The sequence below is a fragment of the Plasmodium vivax genome, chromosome 11, assembly GCF_000002415.2.
Source record: "Plasmodium vivax chromosome 11, whole genome shotgun sequence".
In the NCBI taxonomy this organism is placed as follows: domain Eukaryota; phylum Apicomplexa; class Aconoidasida; order Haemosporida; family Plasmodiidae; genus Plasmodium; species Plasmodium vivax.
This window is the reverse complement of record NC_009916.1, coordinates 1,904,684-1,922,279: the sequence shown is the minus strand read 5'-3', so window position 1 is coordinate 1,922,279 and position 17,596 is coordinate 1,904,684. Positions and strand designations below refer to the sequence as shown.

At 49.5% G+C, this 17,596-nt stretch overlaps 5 protein-coding genes across 5 annotated transcripts, besides 28 other annotated features; 2 read left to right on the top strand and 3 right to left on the bottom strand.

Annotated features, from left to right (window-relative positions):
• The first annotated feature begins 1,446 nt into the window (after positions 1 to 1,446).
• Positions 1,447 to 1,575: a microsatellite.
• Positions 1,576 to 1,700: 125 nt separating this feature from the next.
• Positions 1,701 to 1,736: a microsatellite.
• Positions 1,737 to 2,062: 326 nt separating this feature from the next.
• Positions 2,063 to 2,090: a microsatellite.
• Positions 2,091 to 2,233: 143 nt separating this feature from the next.
• Positions 2,234 to 3,625, top strand: PVX_113315 (hypothetical protein, conserved; the record flags this gene model as incomplete). The annotated part of the gene is made up of 1 exon (XM_001616005.1): positions 2,234 to 3,625. The coding sequence occupies one exon, from the start codon at positions 2,234 to 2,236 to the stop codon at positions 3,623 to 3,625; it is 1,392 nt and encodes a 463-aa protein (XP_001616055.1).
• Positions 2,499 to 2,520: a microsatellite.
• Positions 2,845 to 2,865: a microsatellite.
• Positions 3,290 to 3,311: a microsatellite.
• A 631-nt stretch (positions 3,626 to 4,256) lies between the features above and the next one.
• PVX_113320 (hypothetical protein, conserved) lies at positions 4,257 to 5,714 on the bottom strand (the record flags this gene model as incomplete). Its single annotated transcript, XM_001616006.1, has 1 exon — positions 4,257 to 5,714. The coding sequence occupies one exon, from the start codon at positions 5,712 to 5,714 to the stop codon at positions 4,257 to 4,259; it is 1,458 nt and encodes a 485-aa protein (XP_001616056.1).
• A 639-nt stretch (positions 5,715 to 6,353) lies between these two features.
• Positions 6,354 to 6,391: a microsatellite.
• A 124-nt stretch (positions 6,392 to 6,515) lies between these two features.
• Positions 6,516 to 6,570: a microsatellite.
• A 188-nt stretch (positions 6,571 to 6,758) lies between these two features.
• Positions 6,759 to 6,927: a microsatellite.
• Positions 6,928 to 7,283: 356 nt separating this feature from the next.
• Positions 7,284 to 7,352: a microsatellite.
• An 80-nt stretch (positions 7,353 to 7,432) lies between these two features.
• Positions 7,433 to 7,539: a microsatellite.
• An 841-nt stretch (positions 7,540 to 8,380) lies between these two features.
• On the top strand, positions 8,381 to 9,832 carry PVX_113325 (bcs1-like protein, putative; the record flags this gene model as incomplete). The annotated part of the gene is made up of 1 exon (XM_001616007.1): positions 8,381 to 9,832. The coding sequence occupies one exon, from the start codon at positions 8,381 to 8,383 to the stop codon at positions 9,830 to 9,832; it is 1,452 nt and encodes a 483-aa protein (XP_001616057.1).
• Positions 8,730 to 8,791: a microsatellite.
• Positions 9,170 to 9,239: a microsatellite.
• Positions 9,259 to 9,283: a microsatellite.
• Positions 9,399 to 9,427: a microsatellite.
• Positions 9,592 to 9,635: a microsatellite.
• Positions 9,833 to 10,150: 318 nt separating the features above from the next.
• PVX_113330 (dihydroorotate dehydrogenase, mitochondrial precursor, putative) lies at positions 10,151 to 11,869 on the bottom strand (the record flags this gene model as incomplete). The annotated part of the gene is made up of 1 exon (XM_001616008.1): positions 10,151 to 11,869. One exon carries the CDS (start codon positions 11,867 to 11,869, stop codon positions 10,151 to 10,153), a length of 1,719 nt encoding a protein of 572 aa, XP_001616058.1.
• Positions 10,399 to 10,421: a microsatellite.
• Positions 10,422 to 10,453: a microsatellite.
• Positions 10,655 to 10,718: a microsatellite.
• Positions 11,119 to 11,138: a microsatellite.
• Positions 11,432 to 11,458: a microsatellite.
• A 1,178-nt stretch (positions 11,870 to 13,047) lies between the features above and the next one.
• Positions 13,048 to 13,108: a microsatellite.
• Positions 13,055 to 13,081: a microsatellite.
• A 189-nt stretch (positions 13,109 to 13,297) lies between the features above and the next one.
• On the bottom strand, positions 13,298 to 16,129 carry PVX_113335 (hypothetical protein, conserved; the record flags this gene model as incomplete). The annotated part of the gene is made up of 1 exon (XM_001616009.1): positions 13,298 to 16,129. The coding sequence occupies one exon, from the start codon at positions 16,127 to 16,129 to the stop codon at positions 13,298 to 13,300; it is 2,832 nt and encodes a 943-aa protein (XP_001616059.1).
• Positions 13,402 to 13,506: a microsatellite.
• Positions 14,162 to 14,195: a microsatellite.
• Positions 14,327 to 14,349: a microsatellite.
• Positions 14,976 to 14,999: a microsatellite.
• Positions 16,130 to 17,107: 978 nt separating the features above from the next.
• Positions 17,108 to 17,130: a microsatellite.
• The last annotated feature ends 466 nt before the right edge of the window (positions 17,131 to 17,596 follow it).

Genomic DNA, 17,596 nt, shown 5'->3' with positions numbered 1-17,596 from the left:
TATCTCGCTCCCCGCTCGGCTTGAAAACAAGGAAAATGAACAGAAAAAAAAATACACACATGTACGCACGCGTGAGGGTATACCTTCCCCCAACGGGATGGTCAGCAAACCTTTTTTGGCGCTTCACAAAATGGAGGTAAGCCACACATGCACGCCTTTGCAATTTCGTGCAGCCATAAAATATGTGCACAACTGTTTCACCGCGGACCTGGTCGAACTGTCGGGGGGCTTCTCCCCACGGCCGTGCCTGATGGACTGACTAGGTGTTCACCCCAAACGTTTAAATGGCAAAGGGAGAGATCTCCGATTGGTGGACTTTGCGCTGCCTCCACTGTCATCCGAGAACAACTGTGCCTTTGCCCCCTTCCATTGCGTTTGTTTCTTCTTAAGGGCACAAAAGGGAAGAAAAAAAAAAAGGAAAAAAAAAAAAAAAAAAAAAAAAGAAAGAAAAAGAAGAAAAGGAAAAAAAAGAAGAAAAAGAAGCAAAAACGCCCTTGCCTTATTTTGCCTTTTCCCTTTCCCCTTTCCCCTTTCCCCCCTTTTATTTCTTTCCCTTCTGAAGATTAATTCGGCTAGCCGGAAAGGACGCAGGGGCAGTGAGTAAAAAAATATATGCAAATTGGAGGGCGGGAAAAAAAAAAAAAATTCACAATCCGGGCTAAACCGGGTTGAACCGAGCTGAACCGGGGCGAAGAGGGCCGAACTGATCACAGCGAAAACCGATCCGAGCCACTCCCAACAAACACAAAAAGCAAAAATGCCCCAAACGAAACTCACTTACGTGCCGCAAAAAAAAAATAATAAAAACAAAATGACCTTTTTTTTTTTTCTCCCCCTTTGCATCCACCAAAATTTGCCAAGTTAAAAAGAAAAAATCCTCATCAAACTGCCTTTTTTTTTCGCCCCTTTTTTAACCCTTCTGGCGTATAAAAGAGGAAGAGGGGAAACAGTAGTACCCCCTCCCTCCGAAGAAGAGTTTTACTTAACGAGTGAACATCCGACAGGATTACTGCTTTCACTTTTTGTTTTTCCATCATTTGGGCAGCTCCCACCAGGGCTCCCTTTATGTTTGCCATACGGAGAAGGTTACATTTTCACTCCAAGAGGAAGAGACCAAAACGGGGGCGTGCTTAAAGAAGAGGTGGCAGCGGAGGATCCGTATCTCCATACCCCCGGAAAAGAGAAGCACGTTGGAGACCCTGCTCAAACGCAGCCCTCCTGCATTAGAACAAACTCTTTTATTTGAATGAGGAGTGAAACGTCTTTTTTATGGTGAGGGTCCATATGAACACTCCTGCACCTACATGCGTTTGAATGTAACTAAGTGGCTACACGGCAGACACGAGCGCCTGCTTAGGGACCTGACGTCTGGGAAACGTGCCAATTTAAGCAAGTGCGCCTTTTTTCTTTCTTTTTTTTTTTTTTTTTTTTTTCGTTATTTCCACTTTTTTCACTTTCTTTTTTTGTCTGCCTTTTTTTTTGTCGTCCCCTCGTACACCTGTACAGCACGCAAACGGGTACAGCCGTTGAGAGGGGCATCCCAAATTGATGTTTGTGACGAGAGAGCATCCTCCCGTAGATTATTTTTTTTTTTTTCCCTCCCCGTATATACCCCTTTGATGTGTTTTGTTCCATATCACCAGCTGGGAAAGCGGATGGGATAGGAAAAAAAAAAAAAAAAAAAAAAAAAAAGCTACACTGCAAAAGCTACGTCAAAAAGCTACACTGCAAAAGCTACGTCGCAAATGCCACATCGCAGTAGTGTACCATTGTATGCACACTTTTGTACCCCTTGAATTCATCACCGCGGAGCTTTTCCCCACCGCGCGCCGCCTCCTCCCGGGGATTCTCCTCTCATCACGCGTCGAACACTTCAGTTGCGTGTGTGGGGATAACTCCCAATTGGAGCGGCCTTTTTTTTTTCCCTTTTTTTTGTAGCCCTTTTTTTCCGTGCCGCAGAACACACCCGTGTGTGCAGCTGCGCGTAGCCGTTCGAAGAACTGCCCGTTGGGAGCTTCCCCCCGAGGGGTTACCCATTGGAGTTGCTGAACATACACCGCGACGTGCTCGTTTGTGGCCCTGCGCACGAAGTTAGCACTCCAGTTTGCCACTCCATCGTACGGGGTACCCAAAAGGGGATCTCCCATCCGAGGGGGGAGGCAAATCAGTCAGCCGCTATCTCTCTTTCTATCTACCCACCTACCTATCTACCTACCCACTGGAACCCCCCAAGATGACGTCCAACTACATCATCCACATCGGCAACCACATCGTAAACAAGAGACTAAAGATCAGCGAGTACCTGAGCAAATGCGAGCGGAGGGTGATTGAAAAAAACGCCAGCGCCTTTTTCTACATTTTAATTAACCTAATTTTTGACGTGCCAATTGAACGGTTCCGCTTGGTCATAAATAGAAAATACATTTTTCTGAAGAAAAAAAAAAAAGTCGATGCCGTCTTCACCATAACGAAGAAGTTACTCGTGCTGAACAATATTAGCGTAAAGGAAAGGTTCCTCTGTTGGGGGGATGAGAGCGGCGTGGACGAGAGTGATAGCACTTCTTATGCCACGGGGGAAGCCCCAGTCAACGAGGCAAATGCCAGCCTCCTGCCCGCGTGGCGCTGCCGACCCAAGACGGTCCTCCTAGACAGCACAATTAAAAAAAACAACCCACTTATGAATGAAAAAAAAGACATTTCTCACCAGAGCATCCTGCCCAACATGCTGACGAATGCAAATGCAGACAGGCTAGTGGAATGGAAAAGGTTCCTACATAACTATGAGGAGCATCCCCTCCAGGGGAGCAGACCCTCAATTCATCATTTAAACCTCGTTGGGGGTGTAAGAAGTGAATACAAAAAGGAAGTGAAAAAGAAACTGTCCTCATATAACAACTCCTTTTACTTTAAAGAAATTAAAAGCAAAATGAATCACTTTAAGGCCAAGGCAAGTGAGGAATGCTACTGCCCCAGGAAAAACACCCACTGTGACCCTAGCAAAGTGCACAGCTCTTGTAGAGAAAAAAACCTCTCCGAGCAGAGGGGCATCCTACTGATTAACAAAAGTGACAGCAAATTGGGAATCAACATTTTTGATGAGTTCCTAGACATATACCTTCTATTCCGTTTGAAGGGAGGCAAGGGCGGGTTTGGAGCCAACCTGCGAAATAAAAAAAGGAAAAAAAAAAAAAAAAAAAAAAACATCCTTGATGATGCCTCCAGAAATATAAGAGGAAATAGAGTCCTCCTCGACACGATCGTGCAAACTACAGAAAATTTAATCAGCAAAAGGGAAAAGGAACAGATCCTGCTGGAGAAGCTCAGCAGTGCCCCGCCCCTCATTCAGGACCTCTCCTATGACAACGCGGATGAATTGGGGAACGGCGGGGCCATCCCATCAAGTGAACGGCGAGGAGACCTCCCAGGGGACCGCCACCCCCATGCAGAAAACACTCAAATGCAGACGACGCCCCACCAGGGAAGCCACCTGCACGATATCGTGTCCAACGGAATAGTGCAGGAAGGGAAGACAAAAAAAGATAAAACAAAAAAAAAAATCGACAAGGATAGGCGGGGAAAAAATAGGAACCTCAAGTCGATTGAAAATATGTACACCTGTTTGTGAGGTGTCCCCGCGGGGTCACACGTGGCGATTTGCATGGTTCATTTTTTTTTTAGTTTCTCTGCGGATACATGTGACTCTCCATATGTGGGGATATCCTGTTAGCTGCATCGTTTGATCGGCTAGCCCATGTGGCGACCCGCAGCGTATCGTTCGAGTCTTCACCATGGCTAGCACTTCCCACTGGGTGTTTTTTTTTTTTTTTCGCAACAGTTTGGCATGCCTTCCCCACTTAACCATACGATGGGGAAAAAGAAAAGAATGTTAAAAGGGTTGAAAAAAAATGTCAAAAAAGTTGGGGAAAAAATGTCGAAGGGTTGGGGAAAAACATATCGAAGGGGTTGGGAAAAGTCGATATAACGATGGGGAAAAAAAAAAAAAAAAAAAAGACCAACCAATCGGCCGACCAACCGACCATCCGACCGACTCATCAAACGCGCGCTGCCGCTGCTCATTCGAAACGGACGAAGGAACCGCCCGCCACGCACTCACGCGGATTTTCCAGTTTAAAAAAAAGGGCCCAATTGGGTATGCGCATTGAGCAGCGCAGCCTGGAGGCCTCCGTTTGGGATGCCGTGCTGGTGGACTACGCATGGAATGCCGTGCTGACCCCCTCCGCTGCTGACGGCGCCGCTCAACTGGCCACCTGGCCATCCGCGTCGTCCTGCACGAACTCCACATTTATGTTACACATGCTGCAGTTCTTAAACACATTGCGGGCAATATTCTCGTTGCTATACTTGATGATGGCGTACCTCTCTCCAAAGGAAAATAAAGAAAAGTAGGAGATGTGCTCATTCAGGAAAATGGAGTTATTCTGAGCGATGTAGTTGCTCAGTTCTTCGTTGTTCTGAATGTTATTCATGGAGTTAATTTTGATGGTTGTGCTGGGGGAGTTCATCGGGTCCGCCCCTCCGAGAGAAGGCCCTCCGAGAGTTACCCCACCTACCGCTCCACCTATTGGAGCCCCCCCTCGTACCGCTTCCCCTACTGCCGCTTCCCCCGAGAGGTCCCCCCCGCCGACGTTGCCGGAAGGGCCCCGGTCGTAGTTATTAAACGAAGTGGCGCTAGGGGAGTCCACCACAGGGTGCCCATCGCACTGATTGTTAAGTGACTGTATCCTTGTCTTTAAGTGATCAATCAGACACTTGAGCTTCTCCTTCGTCTCATCAGTTATATTTTTATTATTAAACATGTTAATGTATTGGTTCAGTTTCTCTTTGCATTTGCGAAGCAGCTCCTTCTGTTTGATGCTCATAATTTGTTCCCTCTTCTCCAAACTTAGTGAAAGGAATTTCTTTTCCGAAATATTTGGAGAGATGTACTTATTGCTGTTGGCCTTTTCATTAAAGTAGCTTATTTTCCTCGACTCATTTCGCAGCTCCAAATGGACATTTTTAAAATGAGTGGGTAGGTACTTATACGCACTGAAGGCACCATCGGACGACTCGAATTTCACAATGAACAGATTCTTCCCCTTCATGTAGCTCACCGATTCTACATTTCCATAGACAAAGCAGAGGCTGTAAATGAAATTTTCGTCCGCTAACTTGCTCGTTATATTGTGTATATACAGAATTTTTGCCGCCTTCTTATTAAGCACGTACTGCTCACTTGGGTAGGGGCTAGGAGGAGGCACACTACTCATCATGCTCCCTGCGTAGCTGTTTCCACCTCCGCTGCTACTCATCATTTGGTAATTCACGCCACTGTATTCACTGTATTCACTGTATTCGTTGTTATAGCTTGGGTAACTTCCCGCGTTGTAATTTGGGTTACTATTCATGTGATAGTTCCTACTGTAGAGTACGTTCGGTGGGGCGTTCACCCCGTGCATCGTTCTCCCTCCGTGCAGACCACCAGCAGCAGCAGCACCAGCAGCACCAGCAGCAGCACCACCGCCCCCCCTCATCATCATGCCCTTTTCCTCCCCCATGTAAACACCGCTTCCCCTTCCCATGGGGAAGTTTCCCCCCCGCTCCTCCTCATAGCCGTTGTAGTACAGCCCGTTGGGCATCCCCCCCGGGCCCTCGTAGTAGCTGGCGTTCGGCTCGCAGTTGCCCTGCAGGTGGAACCTCCGGTCGCCCTCCATTTTGGCGGCAGGAGTGCAGCGGTGAGGAGCAGCTGCGGTGAAGAGCAGCTGCGGTGAAGAGCAGCTGCGGTGAAGAGCAGCTGCGGTGTGTGCGTGCAAAATGGCCGACGCGCGCAGAGGGGACTCACTTGGGGTTAACAAACTTACCCTCCGTCGAAGAGCATTCAAACGTATGCACGTATGTACATATATTTGTACTTACCACAGATAAGTGTTTTTTTTTTTTTTCCTCCTCTTCTCCTTCCCACTAGTCTACGATTGGCGCGCCCCCCCTCTGGCGCAAATCACTGGCCCTCTCCAACGAACAACGGTTGGCAACCTCACTTCGCGCTCGGCAGGCCTTGCTCAAAGAGCAAAGGGGCGCCTCTCACACATTTGGCTTCTTCGCCCTGGTGGCCGTTCGCCAGGTTCAGTCGCACTGTGTAGCGGCGGTTTGGCGGCGATTTGGCAGCAGTTTAGCGGCGGTTTGGCGGCGATTTGGCAGCAGTTTAGCGGCGTTTTTGCAGCGTTTTTGCAGCCCTTTTGCAGCCGTTTCGCCGCCGTTTCGCCGCCCTTCGCAACCGCTCAATCGCGAACGACGAGCGAGCACTGTTTTCAAGCAAGGATCGCAAGTACGCTCTCACGCAGAAGTGTTCCACGAGCAGTGAGCCGTGAGCTGTCGGCGTGTATCTTCTTTAACCTTTCGTTCCCCGCGTTAGCATGCCCACATTGCTATGCAGTGCGAAAAAAAAAATAATAAATAAATAAAATAAATAAAGCCAAAAAAAAAATGCAAAAAAGAAAAAAAAGAAAAAGCGACTTCCCCCTTCGTGGCAATTTTCAACAATGCGCATGTTTTACGCCCACCCACCTCCACCTCTTTCTTTTCTTTTTTTTTTTTTTTTTTTTTTTTTTTTCCTCCCCGCTTTAATCATTTAAAAACGCTTCAACGAATTGATCTTTGGAAACATTCGTTCCTCTCCTTCATCTTGATACGCATGAGGAGAGATGTGTTTTTTTTCCCATGTGAAGGTGGTCCACACGCATACAAAAAGGGCTCACCTGTGCTGGTAATGTAAAGTGGAAGCGACATGAAAGGTAGGGGAGAAGTTATCCCCTAACCTTTTCACACAGAGGATTGATTCTCCCCCACACCCCTTTAAAAAAAAAAAAGAAAAGAAAAGAAAACCACTGACCAACTCTTCCCATCGCCGGCTTTACCTTCCTCTAAGGAGCAAAAGAAACACAGGTGCCGCATCGCATTCTGCAAAATCACCCCCGTAGAGGTGATTGAAAACGCCCTTTGTAGACCCATCACAACAGTATGTACATACCCTTTTATGAGAAAAAAAAAAAAAAAAAAAAAAAAGCGTGGAAAAGCGTAGCTCCACTTGCCGCACAACTGCCCAGAGGTGTCACTTGTAAGCGATTCGTTTGGTTTTCTTTTTCTCCTCCGTTAAGAGTGCGGCACGTGGCATGGTCGTTCGAATCCGCCGCAGCCACCGCAGCCACCGCGAACATGGCATACACACCGAACAAAAGGCACTCCTTCATGTGTGGTACCACAAAGGGGCCACTCACAGTCGGGGTTCACGCCGATAGGTTTCTTTCCCACCGGAGCGATTAAAGGGGAGGAAGCCGCTCTCGGAGGAGATTGCTCCACTTCATCAGGCAGCTAAAAATTGTCTTTTCGCCAGCCACTCTTGTACAGTCACGTGTGTAACTTCACGGCGGGTGTCCCCCTTGAGGGTCCGTCTCGAATGTTACCACTCCGCATGACCCATCAGTGCGGTTCATCAGAGCGGTTCATCAGTGCGGTCCATCAGAGCGGTCCATCCGTGCGGCCCCACTCCGCTTCTTATCACACGGGAATACTCACATGGTGAGGCGGCATGTAAAAAGGAAACCGCCGCCTCGCCTCACTTGGGTTCTTCGGGGCAGTTCCATCTCAGCCCCCATCGAACTGATCGCACGTACACACGCATGTGCACCAGTGGGGATAAAAAATCAGATTGGTGAGGAGGAGCAGCAGAAGGGCGTAGCCGCACAGTCGTCGCTGCGACCCCTTCTACGGCGAACGGTATTCAACCAAATGAACTTTACATGCACCATTAGCCTTTCTGTGGGTGGGAAAGAATAATTTGCCAAAATGGGAGGTGATCAACCTGCATAGCCGTTTCTTTATCTCCCCTGGGAGGAAGCAAATGGGGGGGTGGCTCCCACTAGGCAGGGGTGACACGATGGGATGAGCTTAGATGATATGCAATTCCATTCGATGCGCTGCTGTGCGAAGAGCGATGCTGAAAAGTTGTGAAAAAGGCGCGTGCACAATTTTGCAGGTGCGCGGCCGCCCAACTCGACGTCGCCGCGGAGCGCGCGCTGGAAAAGCACACAGGGGAGCGGCGAAGAAGGGAAGAAGCGAAGGAGCGAAGAAGTAAAGAAGCGAAGAAGCGAACACGCGAGACCGCAAAATAAGCACCCGCAAAAATGCACATCCGCGCGCAGTGGCACACTTGGCAGCTCGGCTAATCCCCAACGAGAGAGAGAACCCCCCCGAGCAGAAGGTAAAAGGCAGAAGGAAGAAGGCAGAAGGAAGAAGGCAGAAGGAAGAAGGCAGAAGGAAGAGGAAGAAGGCAGAAGGCTCCCCCCCTGACTTCCCCTTTTTCAAGGCGCACACCCTCGAACAGATGCAGAAGCTTATGGTGAACAAGGGGTTAGAGAGCAGCGTGGTAAGCGGCGAAAATGTAGAAGAAAACGGCATCCGCTATGGCAACGGCGGCGGGTTCGTGGAGTCCGTTTTCAAGAACATAACGAAGAACGAGTACTTCAGCGCAGGCGTCGGAATCATCTCAGTCGGGGCGGTCGTCACAGTGGCGAACAGGCTAAACAGCTACATCTACCATGCGGTGAAAAAAAACGTGTTCACCTCTCTAGAAATCACAATCAACGACAGCGCCTACTATTGGGTTCTAGAATACATTGTGAAAAAGGGAATCATCAGTAGACACCTGAGTCTGAAGACGCACATGCTAAGTGACAGAAATAAAAAAACCGTTTCCTTCTCCTTCCTACCAAGCATAGGCAATCACCTACTTATATATAACAACAGATTTATATTTATAGAACGCTGTAGAGAAAAGAGCATGACGTCAGATGTCAACAGATCAGTTCCTTTTGAAAATATAAAGCTCAGCACATTCATATGGTCCAAACATATTTTTAAAAAAATATTAACAGATGCTAAATTGTACATAGAAAAGAAGGAAGAGGGAAAGACCTTATTATATAAAACGTTTGGGCATGAGTGGAGACCCTTTGGAAATCCCAAAAATAAAAGACCCATTCATTCTGTCATCCTTCCTGAGCACCTCAGTGAGCATATCATAAATGATATTAATACATTTCTTAATTCTAGCAAATGGTACATTGAAAAGGGGATACCCTATAGGAGGTGCTACCTTCTTCATGGCCCTCCTGGCTGTGGCAAAAGCAGCCTTATTGCTGCGCTCGCTGGTCATTTCGATTTTAACATCTGCACCATCAACGTTAATGATGTGTACCTAACCGATGATCGATTTATTCACCTCCTCGCCACTGTCCCGCCCAAGACGATTCTCATTTTGGAGGACATTGACTTTGTCTTTCCCGGCCCGAGCGATGTAGCAGAGAGGGTGGGCTCTAACGCGGCACCCCCCAGTAAAGAGGTACCCTCCCCCATGGTAGCTTCCACCATTTCGAGCTCCCTCCCCAGCGGAGGCAACTTCAAAACGCTGGGCGTCTCCTACAGCGGACTGCTCAACGCGCTGGACGGCATCGTCGCCACGGAGGAGAGAATCATCTTCATGACGACCAACAACATAGAGAGGCTCCCAAGCACTCTCATCAGGCCAGGGAGAGTAGACCTAAAAATATTTATACCCTATGCGAACAGATATCAATACAAAAAAATGTTTTTGCGTTTCTTTCCGCAACATGAGGATCTGGCCCACGAGTTTGCAACCATATTTGAGAGCTTCCACCTCAGCATGGCGGAGATTCAGTCCTTCTTTCTCTTTTCCAAAGATGATCCCCACAAGACCGTTCAGAATGCCCGCCACTGGGTGCAGACCTACGCGCAGAAGGTGCGGGGGCCCTCGTAGAGCGGTGCTACCTCCCAACAGGGCTACCTCCCAACAGGGCTACCTCCCAACAGGGCTACCTCCCAACAGGGCTACCTCCCAACAGGGCTACCTCCCAACAGGGATACATCCTAATGGTGGCTCACTCTGACGGGGCACGTGAGTTACCTCTTAAAAAAAAAGTGTTACGTAAGGGAGGGGGCACGCACGAACGGCATACACATTAACGGTTTACACATTAACGGCTCACAAAAGAACGACTTGCAAAAGAACCACTTACACAGGAACAACTTAACCACCAATCGATGGCAAAATCACTGGCCAATGAATGGCCCGCGCCTAGGCGGCCCGCCGGTGGGCCCGCCCGACGGCGTCCCCCAACTTGTAGTACCCCCGCTGGTAAAGCAAGTGGTCCAGCTCGCGCTTAATCCGCACGGCCGCCTTCATCCCATTGAAAACCAGACAGGAGTACAGCTGGCACACGGACGCACCCGCCTCGATCTTCTCCAGCGCATCTTCCCCCGTGAATATCCCCCCAGATGCAATTATGGGGATCTTCCCATTCGTGTAATTATACATTTGAGAAATCATATGAGTAGACACGCCCTTCAACTTTTCCCCACTGACTCCTCCTTTTTTGTCTTCAAAACTTTTTATGTTAAATTTTTGCGTCGTGGTGTTGCAAATGATCATCCCGTCTACTTCCGCGTTGAGCAGCACGTTTGCGATGCTTTTTCTTTCGCCTTCTTCCAAGTCGGGGGCCAGCTTCACGAAGATGAGGGGCCTGCGCTTGGTCGTGTTCGCCCAGGGCTCGCCACCTGTGGCAGCTTCGTCAGGGGGAGCTTTACCCACGACCGCTTCTCCAGTGGTGGCTCCCCCCATGGCCGCTCCCCCAGTGGTCGCTCCTCCAAGGGGCGCCCCCCCCCCGTCCAACTTGGCCACCTCCTCCTTCACGCGCTGAATAATCCCGTGCAGGCGCTCCCCCTTCTGGTGGTCGCGCAGCCCGGGGGTATTGGGGGAACTCACATTGATGGCTATGTAATCCGCGTACCTGCCGATCTTCCCGATGCAATAACTGAGGTCCTGCAAAATATCAGGGGAGTCCTTGTTCTTCCCCAAACTGACGCCCACCAAATGTCTCTGCAGCAGCTTGTCTGTCTTCTGCCTCTCCCGAAAGCGTTTCAAATTCTTACACACCTCATCACAACCCATGTTATTAAAGCCACAGGAATTTATAATGCTCCTCGTTTCCAAATCTCTGAAGATCCTTGGCCTCTCATTTCCCTTCTGAGCCTTAGGAGTGATGGTCCCAATTTCTATAAAAGAAAAACCCAACTTTAAAATCCCATCAATGCACACCCCGTTCTTATCAAATCCTGCAGCTACTCCAAATGGATTTATAAAATTTAATCCTTTTATTTCTGAGCAAGAGTAAATGTTATCCTTTCCCGTGTCGTAGGGCAACAGCTTGTACTTCCCCATGAGGAGGAAAAGCTCATGGCATGTCTCCCCATCAACATATTTTAAAAGCATTTTTAAAAATACATCATACAGAAAAAATTCGGGGTCGTAGGACTCGAAATACATGTATAGAGCTACTACACATGTAAAAATGAAAAGGAGGGCTTTCTTGTGGTTCCCCTTTTCCCTCGCTATTTGCTCATTCAGCTTCTTCATTTCTTCTTCCAGTTGTTTTGTTTTATCGCTCCCGTTGGTTCGATTCCCCTCTATGTCACCTTCTCTTTTGTCTCCCCCTTTGGCGCGAGTCGACTCACCGCTGAACCTCCGAACGTGCGCCATCAACTTGTGCCTCTCCGCGCAGTCCCCTCGGAGCGGTCCGCAGGTTGCTCCCCCCGCAACATGGCCGGGGAAGCAGCCGTACCAGTTCGCGTCAGCTTTGTTCGCCCGGCGGAAAATGCAGAAGCTACAGAAGCTCCTGTAGCTGTGGAAGCTTCGGAAGGTGCCACCCCCTGCAGCGCGCAGCTGGGCGCTGATGCCCCGCAAGAGGCTCCCCCCAATTAGGTTCCCCTTCTCGCGCAGGCAGCTATGTCGCAGCATGGCGGGGAAAAGCAAAACGGAAAAAGGCAGATCAGGATGTAAAGCCCTACCCCTGGGAAAATTTATTTTTTGCTTTTTTAACCAACAGGGGGAAGAACTCTCCAAGAGGAATTCACTCGTCCGGAAAAGCTCCGCGGCGAACTCGACGCGTTTGGCCACGTGGTCCACTCTCCCGACGGGAAGTCATCCTCTTCAGCGTTGCGGCGGCGCCACCTCCCCAACCGTTGACGCGATAAAGCAACCGACGAAATCAGCTTCAAAAAAAATCTAGTGCGCCAAGGGAGGAACTTCCACCAGGAAAAAAAAAAGAAAAAAAAAAAAAAAATCCTACTTAGCGAACATACACTGAAAAAACGTAACAACGGTGAGATTTTTTTTTTTGTTACAATGGGTAGCTGTTTTGTGTGCTTCGGGGGAGCCTCCCAAGTGGACTGACACAATGGGAGCGGCTACCCAGCCTGGTGGAAGCCACCTCCGAAATGGCCCTGCGTTTATTAAGTGGCCCCTACTTACCACCTACTACGCGAAGTATCCCCTCCCCAGCCAGCTTCATATTTGCTCAATCGTTTGGAACCCCCACCCCAAAGAATCATTTTTAAATAACTATATGTATGTATGGCTACACGGCATACACTTTTGCTGTTTTGCCATTCCGTTAAGCGGTGCTTCTATAGGGTGAATCATTAGGTTCCCGGCGGGGAGCTCAAACGGTCAGTGGCACCCATGGTAGCTCTGCCTCAGGTGAGCGACCCCCAATTAGCGCACATCGCACCTGAAGGGGCAGCTGCTCAAAGGACTCTCTCCGCTCAGCGGGAAAAGACGACGTTTCCCCGGAGCTACGCAGCTTTGCAGTGTTGCTCCTTTGTGGCTACTTTCCTGTGCGCGCAAACGATGTTCACGTCCGCCGACCACTCATCAGCGCTTGGAGCGTAAATCAAAAGGGCGGGGGGGAAAAGTTAAAAGGTTAAGCGGTGCAACCCAGTCCAAGGGAGGCCAAACGTGAACAGGCAAATGGGGCGGAGGCGGTACGGAGAGCCACCTCTTCCCTCCACACACACACAGATGACACAACGGCATCCCCCCCACACATGATTCACTAGGAACATAACAGGGCAAACAAAAATAGGGGATAAATAGACAAATAATTAAAAAAGCGCACTTTGGTGTATATTCCCAAAAAAAAAAAAAAAAAAAAAGTGGGGCGAATAAACCTGCGAACGTGGAAGTGCGGGGGGGGGAAGGCTAAGCGTGACCATCACCAAGGGGTAAACTCTGAGGTGACAAGAGTGCACCCTCCCATGCGCATAAGTTTGTATGTGGGCACATGCCCCGTTACGACCCGATCGGGGGGTAGAAGGGCGACCCAACTGAGTAGCGGTTACACGGCCGCGATCCACATCCGCCGCTATCCCCTCCGCCGCCACCCCCTCAGTCGAGGAAGATCTTCTGCAGGTCCTTCTTATCGAAGGGGATTTTGCACTGGGGGCACTTCCTGTTGCGCGTCTTCAGGTTGCTAAAGATGCAGCTCTCACAGTAGATGTGGCCGCACTTGACGATGATGTAGTTTTTGAAGTTTTCCATGCAGACGCTGCACATGAGCCGTCTGCGCAGTTCGTTGTTTTCTTCGATTAGCAGCTGCCTCTCCTCCAGCTCTTCTTCGCCTTGGTCAGCTTGGTCAGCTTCGTCAGCTTCGTCAGCTTCGTCTGCATCTTCTTCCGCTCCCGCTCTTTTTGCTTCCCCCTTGCACGATGCGTCCTTCGGGTCCCTTCTGCCTTTACCGCCGGTGGGGGTGGCGACCCGCTCGAGGTGCTGGTTCTCCCTATAGAGCGCGTTGCACTTATCCATGAGCTTCCGATTCGAGCCGTACACCGTTTGAAGAATCTCCGCGAGCTCGTTCTTCCTCTGGAAAATAGATTCACATTTATCTTTCATTTTTATAAACAAACTCATTTGTTCCTCACGAGCGCTATCCGAAAGGACGGCACTTCTCCTAGCATAATAAAAGAGAGTCAAATATACATGTGCAAAGCTTTCATACTTTTCATATAATCGATTAATAGAGGACACTTTCTCCTGGTAACTCCTCTCCAGTTGCTGGATGTTTTCCTCCACGCATATTTTGTTCATCGCATTTTTATACTTTTCAAGCGACTCAAATTCTTTGTTTTTTATTTGGATGATCATTTCGTCCACTTGCTCCTGTTTCTTTTCAAATTCTTTTGTTATTTCTTCAATTTCTTCGCTCATTGCGTCGTAGTTTTTCTTCAACACAGAGAGTTCCTTTTCTGCATTTTGCTTCTTTTCCAGAGCGCGTTTTAGCTGTTTATTCTCCACGAGTAGCTCGCTGTGTAGATCTGCTCCAGGCGCGGCTACCAACTCGTCACATGCCCCATTGAGGGTTGTCTCCCCGGTAACTGCTCCACTTTCCAAAGAGGTAATCCTCTCCCGTAGGGTACTCTCTGATGCCTTTAACTTATCGATGGAGACTCTCAATCTGCAAATTTCTTTCTCCTTCTGCTCCAATTGCATAACCTGATTCGCTTCTACCCCCTTCATGGTCTTAATTTCATGCTCCATCAGATTTACCCTCTTTTGCATCTTCTCCCTTTCCATACTGCTGGTCATGACCTCCACTTCCAAACTTTTTATTTTGCTCGAGAGGCTCTTCCTATCATTTATAGTATCGTTAAGGAGGCTCTCATATTCCTCATCACGCATTTGCTCCCTTTTTAAAATTTCATTTTTCAACAGCGCAATTTCGCCTTCCCTCTCCTTCAGCTCTTTATACACTTCGGTGGACTCCTTCACCAGTTGCCTGAACGGCTCGCTCTGCAGTATCTTCTCCTTCGTTATGACCTTTTCGAAGTTGAGCAGGCAGGCCGCTGCGGGGTCCTCCCCGGGGGGGCCGTCACCACTTTGGGGGCCAATGGGGGAGTTACTTGGGAGGGCGCTGCCACCACCTACTGTTTCCTCCCCCCCTGGTCCTTTCACCGCAGAATCTCCGGACCGCCCACTGGCGTAACTGGCAAAGCCGCACTTCGCACAGGCGCTGCCGCACTTCCCACAAACGGTGGCGCTTTCCTCCCCCCTGGCGCACCCCCCCCCACTGAGCGGGTCCTTCGCCGAGCTCTCCACCGCGTCCTCCTCCTCCAAAATGCTGTTACATACACTCTCACTGTTTAACTTAAAAAGGAGAGACGTCCTCTTCTTTTCCAGTCGGTCTAACTCTATCCTCAGTTCATCACACTTACTCTCCATTTCGTTTTTCTTTTTCCTTTCACTTATATACTTCTCATAGTATAGCCTCCTTTCGTAATTTAATTTCCTCACGTGTTCTTTGCTGTAGTTTGGGGCCTCCTTTGGGGCCTCCTCTGGGACCTCCTTTTGGACCTCCTTTGGGGGGGAGCCCACCACTTTGTTAAGCACGTCGAGGGTTCTCCTCATGTTGGTCAAAAGGATCGTCTGCAGTTTTTTGTTAAGCGGGCTTCCGCTCAGTGCGTCAGCGGTGATAGCTTCGTGGGTTTCTTTGTGGGCTTCTTTCTGGGCCGCCTCGCCCTCCAAGTGTGTCTCCTCCTTCGACGACGAAAACTCATTCCGCTGTTTTCTGCTTCGCTCCTTGTCCTTTCCGCACACCGCTTCTTTGCTCTTTTGGCTTTTTTTCAAATCGCCCGGGAGGGGTTCCCCCTTTATGGCACCTCCATTGGGCAGCCCCCCCCTCTCCTCCACTTCGCCCTTCCCTTCCCCACAAGCGTCATCCTCCGAGGGGGCCTCAGAAAATTGGGAGTCCTCCTCTTCGTCGCTCTCCTGGTTATTCTTACTCACGTATTTTAAAAAAATTCTTTTAAACTGTTCTACATCGTAGTAGGGGGCGGCTGCTCCTTTGCAGTGCCCCGTGGATGGTTGCGCCTGCCCTGCGCCGTCGCACCGGGGGTCTCCGCAGTCGCCACAGTCGCCGCCAACTGCGCCAACTCCCCCCCCGTCGCACCGCCCATCCCCGATCGCCCCCTCCTCCCCCGCCAGTCTCAACAAATCATCGTTGAAAACACCCCACACAACGCTAACATTGCTCAACAAGCACTCGTAAAAGGTCAACTCTCCCTTGACGTCACTAATGCATTTGTTTTTCTCCTGGAGTTCCTTCCTATAAAGAGATATTGCGTTCCTCAAATTATAAATGTTCTCAATTAGGAGCTCCGTTTTTTCTAGTGGCAAAGTTATGCATTCGCTTTTTCCACTTCTGTTCCTTTTCTTGCTATTCATTTCTTTTGACTTTTGCTGGCGGGGGAGCGGTGGTGTTGATGACTCTCAATAGGACATATATGGGGGGAGTCACTTCCGTGACTGCTTTCGCTTACGTCTCTTGAAGGGTGCTATATACTATTCCCTTTTTGGGAAAAGACTATACACTTTGACGCAACCGAATGAGGGTGCCCCCCCTAATGGTTGTATTTTTCTACCTGCCACCCATGCAGGTGCGACGCCTATGCTCATGCAATCGCATGCATACACGTGCGGATGGAAATGCGGCTCGATGTTAAAGCGCGTGCGCTGGCTTCCCCTACGCGTTAGCGGCGACGGTCGCGGCCGCTACAACTGCGATGATCGCCACCGCTGCACCTGAGGCATTTCCTAGGCTTCCACGTGGAGGCGCTCGAACGGGGGCCCCTGCGCAACTTAGCTCATGCCTCAACGCAGCGTGAACCACACCAAAGGCGCCGCCAAGGGGACTCGGCCTTGGCAAGCAAGTAAAAATACATATGCATACAGCCGTCGTGGTATGTAGTGATGGCCATGCGGCGGATTCTCATCGCTCGGATGGAACGTCAAATTAGAAAGCGCAGTTTTGAAGAAGGCGCTTCAGCGCTGCTCCTTTGGCACAAGAAATGGTCAATTGGGCTGGGCTCTCCTTGCTCCGCGTTGCTTTGCAGTTCTGCCGCTTTTTTAAAAAAAAAATGATAAACTCCTGTGCGCACCCAGAAAAGGGGGAAATGTTGCGCCCCACGTCACTCCTTCAGCGGCGTCGCCCTGAAATGCAAAATGCCAATTTTTATCTTGCAGAGGGATGGCACAAAAAAAAGGCGGAAAAGGATTCGTTAGGAGGGCATAACAGAGCATTACGGAGCGTCAGCAGCGCGTCAACAGAGCATCAACAAAGCATTAGCGATGCATTAACGATGCAATTACAACGTGGTGAAGAAGAAGAAACGCTTTTTTTTTCCCCCGGAAAATTCCCCATTTAAATCCCCGCGGAGCAGCATCAGTGACGCGTAAACCAACGTGGGAGAATAGTTCCCCCTTCGCAGAGAGGGACTCTCCATTTTTTTTTTTTTTTAATTCGAGATATACTAAGCATAAATTAACAAACAAACAAACGATAGCGTCGTATACTTTCCCGAGGGGCGTGGATGGTTCCTCCACCGGTGTGGTTTTGATGCCGGTCGCCCCTTTTCACGCTGGAAAAAATGGCCTCTTAGATATACGCGCCTTACTCAAATTTAACATCACGAACATAGGCAGCACTATTTAGAACCGCCGCCACCCATTTGGTTTTATGTGCAGTGGCCTCTCCCCACCCACCAGCAATGCGTCATCACTCGAATCACTTCCGAAAGGGATTGCCTGGTGTATATTAAGCAAGTGCATGCATCCTTTGGAAGACCTGCATACTGGGGGTGAGTAAAAGGTTGGCTCGATCACCCACAAAGTCCCATTGTTCGCGAGCAAGCG